Raw genomic sequence first — 5,139 nt, 5'->3', positions numbered from 1 at the left:
TTTTGTAATTTTTAGCTGTTTTGGATCCAATCAGATCTGATGATTCCATGTATTTGGCTATTCCAAATCCGATACGTTTGCATCCCTATAACCCACCATGGACCACCACACTAGGGCTAAAAATGGATCGGATATCGGATCCTAGTTTGACATGTTTTTTTCTCAAATATGGATCCTTTAAATAAAATCCAAATGTAGAATTACATCAGATTTGGATATGTTCAATTGGATAACTTTTAGATTCGGGTCAGATTTGGATCATCATTTTAAGTAAGATCTAGAGTTTATCCGAATCAAAATCCGACTTAATGCATTTTTTACCGATCACCTGTTTATATTTCAGATTCCGATCTGACAGGGTCCAGCCCGAATGAGAACCGTTTGCACCCCTACACCACACGATCCCCAAAACCAAAAGGACCAAAAGGACACGCTCGTCATTTTGAAAGATAAAAGGGCAACACTAAACCAGCAATACAACCCCTTGTCATTGACCCAAACATCTGAGGACATTTTCGTCAACCGTGATCAAAGCGCAAATGTTCCCGGCGAAGAAATCGGCAAAACAGCGCCGATGATTTAGCCGAAGGCGAGGGCAACCGGCGGCAGCGACGAAGCTTCTCTAAGACCTACACGTGTGCGTGTAACTCTCACTGTAATAATAATAATAATAATTATTATTATTATTATTATTATTATTATTATTATCGTCATTATTACTAATTTCTCTCTCTCTCTCTCTCCTCCAGGCGTTTATATACGCCCCTCTCTGTTCTCTTGTCCCGTGGGCGGAGAGACTCAAAAAGGGGAGAGAATTCTTTCTTCTCCTCCTTTTTCCTGCTTTTCCAAACTCTGCAATTTTGCCCGATCCGTCTTGCATTCCCGGCTGTATTTTTGATCGGAGAAGGTCGGAGACGCCATATTCTCGGCCGAATTCCGGGAAGGCGGAAGGCCGGGAGCCACGAGGGATTTTCCAATTTCCATCTCCTTCGGATCTGGAAGGGATTGTCCGGCCGCTTCTGTTCTCCGGCGGTCTTTTTCCGGGCAGGCCTTTTAGGCTATTCCGGTCGGGCGACGGGTTTTCCGGTCATCGGACTGTTTAATACTTTTGGATCTGTGGTCTCGTAGCTGGGAGAGGTGGCGCTTGCATTTTCTGGCGTCTAGGAGCGGATTCTCGGCCGGAGTTTTGGTTCGTAAGGCGGCTTTGTCCGTTTTTCTAGGGCTTGAGCCTGCGCATTCTCCGGCAACGGGTTCTGGAGGCGAACCGCGGAGCTGATTGCCGGATTCTGGCGAGCTGCGGTTGTTTCGCATTAGGGGAAGAAGTAATCTGGGTTGCTTCTTGAGGCAAGGTCGTAGATTTGCGGGGAAGGGAGAGGGATTCCCGCTTCTTCAGGCCGGATCTATTGTTTTTCGGCACCAAAACGCCAAAAAAGACGTCGATATCCGGTTCTCCGGCTGTAGCTCGAAGTTCTCCCACGCCTCCGGTGGAAAAGAGGCGATCTTTACGGGTTTTCTTTGTTTTCCAAGCTCGGTAGTGGCTGTTCTCCATATCGCCTAAGGTTCGGAGTTCCCAGGCGACTCAGCATTTCTGTATTCGAATCGGAAGGGCGAGAAGAGTCGATCTAGGTTTTCCCTTTCCTGCAAAAAGAAAAGAAAAAAATGATGCGAATGAGGACTAAGAGCGCGGCTCCAACGGCGATGATGAACGGGAGCAGCACGCCAGGAGGCAGCGCCACCGACTCGGTGGAGTGGGAGATGAGGCCGTGCGGTATGCTGGTCCAGAAGCGGAGCGACGGGTCGGACCAGGTCGCCGCTCCGACCATCACCGTCCGGGTGAAATACGGGTCCGCCCTTCACGAGGTCCGCGTCTGCTCCCAAGCCACATTCGGTAAGACCACTCATCCTTCCTCTTCAATAATGATGATGAGTTCAATCCTCTCCAGTCTCCATCCCCACCCAAACCAAACCTTCTCCCTATATTTTTGTGTTTGCTTTTTATTATCAGTTTTTTCGCAGAGAGCTCCTACGCCGACTCTGATTGTTGGGTCGTAATAGATCGATCGGAACGATTCTCTTTCCTGTGATTGGCCGCTTGAGCGATCTCGGTTAACGTGTTTAATGGTTTTGGTCGAAAGCCCGGGATCAAAGCTCGTCTTTTGGGGGTAAACAAAGAGCTGTCGCAACTCGTTGACATTGATCGTCTTTACTCCGGCTGGGGTCTCTTCTCACATGGTCATGTGCAACCTACCGCAGTAAAATTTTTAAGTAAACAGGGTTTTCGTTTTTCTCAGATTACCATAATGCCCATCATTCAGCATCTCACTAACCCCCTTTCTTTAGGAACAGAACGCATAGTTCATTTCCATGGATTTGGAGAACGGTGTTTTTACTTTGTGTCCATATCGCCGCAAAATTAAAGGAAAATTGCATTCTTTGGTATTAATCAGGTTTTGAGCATATCCTTTTCTTTTTGCTCAGAATATGGACGGCACCACTCAATGCAAAACATGGAATCAACTTCCAAGGATACAACGATACCCATTATTATTTGTTTAGTCCTACTGAAATTGTGATTTCAAACAATACTGTGCCATTGCTGTTAAGATAATCTGGGACAGCTCTCTCTTAGAACAGAGCCTCCCTCTGCAGCACAAATCTGAAAACAGTTCGCCATCAACTATGCGAAAGATCTTGTCAGTCAACCGACTCTATGTCTGGCTTTTGTTTGCGCGCGTCTCCGTGTTTCTCTCTAGCGTCTCAACATGTTAAATCTGTAGGGGGGTAGATGTGTCTTTTCCTATTATCTTGCATGTTACTTCTCGATGGGGTAAATTATCGGGACCAGGGTGGTAAACAAAGTTTCTGGTGTCCGTTTCTCGGGGTCGTGTCCACCCTGAACCGTCCCCTGTCGTGTTTTTATGTTTTTTCTGTTAAAAGAGGTCTCCCTTTGCAATAAAGAAAAGAAAAGAGTCAAAAGACTCCCCACACCTCTGTTAACATCAACGCCCAGTGTCGGCAGGGTGTAGGGATGGCAGTGGACCGGGGGAAAGCGGGGCCCCGCCCCGCCTCGCCCCGTTTGGACCGGGGATGAAGGGTATGAAACGGGGATGGAGGCGGGGATGAAGGTTAAAATCCATCCCCGTCCGGGGGTGGAGGCGGGGATGGACTGGCACGTTCCCCCGCCCCGCCCCGGCCCGGCCCCGCCCCCGCCCCGGCCCCGCCCCGGTCGTAGTAGTCGTTGAAGTTGTCGAGGCCGACGACACCGTCACCGCGCTTCCGGAGGGCGAGCGAGACGTGGGTGCCGACAAAGCCAGCGGCGCCGGTGACGAGCACGCTCATCCCGCGGGGTCGGGGACGGGGACGGGGACGGGGGCGGGGTCGGGACGGGGATGGGGCGGGGGCGGGGCGGGGACGGGGACGGGGTGGGGACGGGGACGGGGACGGGGACGGGGCGGGGGTGGAGGACATGAAACGGGGATGAAGGCGGGGGTGGAGGATAAAATCCATCCCCGCCGCGGAGGCGGGGCGGGGGTGGAGGATAAAATTTTGAGGCGGGCGGGGGTGGAAACCTTGTCCCCCGCCCCGCCCCACTGCCATCCCTAGCAGGGTGTCAGCATCGTGTTTAAGAGACCTCTCTCTCTCTCGATCGACCGAGGATGGGGATCCACAGACGTGGGCACCGTCTTCACTTCTAGAAAAGTGTAGCCCCTTCTTTCTTTTGAGTTTTCATCACACCCCATTTCAAGTTCGAGCTTTCTAGTGCGCGTGAAGTATTTACCTCAACCCCCTCCCAGGGGAGGCAACGCATATTTCGAATATTGCTTTTAGCACGAGAGTGGAGGTTGTGGGGATTCCTTCGAGCATGTGAAACATCATCTATTCGATGTGTGTGTGGGCTGCAACTGCAACCTAAGGGGGGTGCCTTTCTTTGATTCCCAGGGGAGCTAAAGAAGCTGCTCGCTTCGCAGACGGGACTGCACCCTCAGGATCAGAAGCTTATCTTCAAAGACAAGGACAGGGACTCGAGCGCTTTCCTAGACATGACCGGCGTGAAGGACAAGTCGAAGATGGTCCTCCTGGAGGATCCCCAGAGCCAAGAGAGGAGGTACCTTGAGATGAGGAGGAACGCCAAAATGGAGAAGGCCGCTAAGGCTGTCGCAGAGATCAGCCTAGAGGTGGATAAGCTCGCAGGCCAGGTAAGATCCCTTCCCAACTACATTTGTTCTATCAACCCCTGAAACTCGTTCGGATGGGTTCTCAACTCTGCTGCTGCTGATGATGATGATCCCATTGCAGGTCTCTGCGCTAGAATCGGTCATCTCCAGAGGTGGGAAAGTCTCTGAGAGGGACGTTCTCGGTTTGATCGAGCTCTTGATGACCCAATTGATCAAACTAGATGGTATCATGGCCGATGGCGACGTGAAGTTGCAAAGAAGAATGCAGGTGAGATGCATTAAAATCCACTCACATTGGTAAACGGTTTATTCTGAATTATACTCTGATGCTCTGTTTTTACGCAATAGGTGAAGAGAGTGCAGAAGTATGTGGAAACCCTCGACTCGATCAAGATCCGCAACTCGATGCTCCCCAACAACCAAGCACCACCAAGGCAGCCTGTTGTTGTAACCACAAAGTGGGAGACATTTGATACCTCCCCTGCACCGCCTCCTGCATCCTCCTCCAAGCTGAACTGGGAGTTTTTCGACTAAGTGTTTGTATATCATCCGAGCCCCCATTGTGTTTGAGCCTCACCTTCCCCCGTCTCCTGTGGTCCTCATTCTTTCTCTTCTTTTTTTGGCTTTCTTGTTTTCGTTTTTTGTATGTAGTTTTTTCACCATCATTCATCCATCAGAATAAATAAGATGGTATTTTGGTCACAGTATATTTTCTTAAAGAGGGTACTGCAGCCCTCTATTTAAAGATTGAAGTTTCGTTGAATTTGGAGGTGAGTTTACTTTTGTCATTTCTGCTTCTCTCATTAGTTTATTATACTGCGTGGGCGTCTTGCTTCTTCCAGAACATCTTTGTGGAGACAAAAATGGGAATCGCTACCTTACAGATGCTTTAGGTCCCCAACAGTTGAAAAAGGTTGAAATGATGAAACAGAAAACAGGACAAGGTTAATATACGTGGCTGCAT

At 49.8% G+C, this 5,139-nt stretch overlaps 1 protein-coding gene across 1 annotated transcript; it reads left to right on the top strand.

Annotated features, from left to right (window-relative positions):
* The first annotated feature begins 779 nt into the window (after positions 1 to 779).
* Positions 780 to 4,938, top strand: LOC149842671 (BAG family molecular chaperone regulator 1-like). Its single transcript, XM_089999347.1, has 4 exons — positions 780 to 1,888; positions 3,940 to 4,196; positions 4,297 to 4,443; positions 4,524 to 4,938. Exons 1-4 carry the CDS (start codon positions 1,660 to 1,662, stop codon positions 4,707 to 4,709), a joined length of 819 nt encoding a protein of 272 aa, XP_089855473.1. The 5' UTR covers positions 780 to 1,659; the 3' UTR covers positions 4,710 to 4,938.
* Positions 4,939 to 5,139: the final 201 nt, after the last annotated feature.

Source organism: Nuphar pumila, chromosome 3 (genome assembly GCF_984573655.1).
Source record: "Nuphar pumila chromosome 3, dmNupPumi1.hap1.1, whole genome shotgun sequence".
Classification (NCBI taxonomy): domain Eukaryota; kingdom Viridiplantae; phylum Streptophyta; class Magnoliopsida; order Nymphaeales; family Nymphaeaceae; genus Nuphar; species Nuphar pumila.
The sequence above is the reverse complement of the archived record's forward strand: the minus strand, read 5'-3'. Positions and strand labels throughout refer to the sequence as shown.

What these genes read in the sequence shown, in the direction of transcription:
- LOC149842671 (XM_089999347.1), top strand. Translation starts at nt 1,660, where the DNA reads ATGATGCGAATGAGGACTAAGAGCGCGGCTCCAACGGCGATGATGAAC. An exon ending in CTGCTCCCAAGCCACATTCG is followed by an intron (nt 1,889 to 3,939) that starts GTAAGACCACTC and finishes TTTGATTCCCAG; the next exon opens with GGGAGCTAAAGAAGCTGCTC. An exon ending in TGGATAAGCTCGCAGGCCAG is followed by an intron (nt 4,197 to 4,296) that starts GTAAGATCCCTT and finishes ATCCCATTGCAG; the next exon opens with GTCTCTGCGCTAGAATCGGT.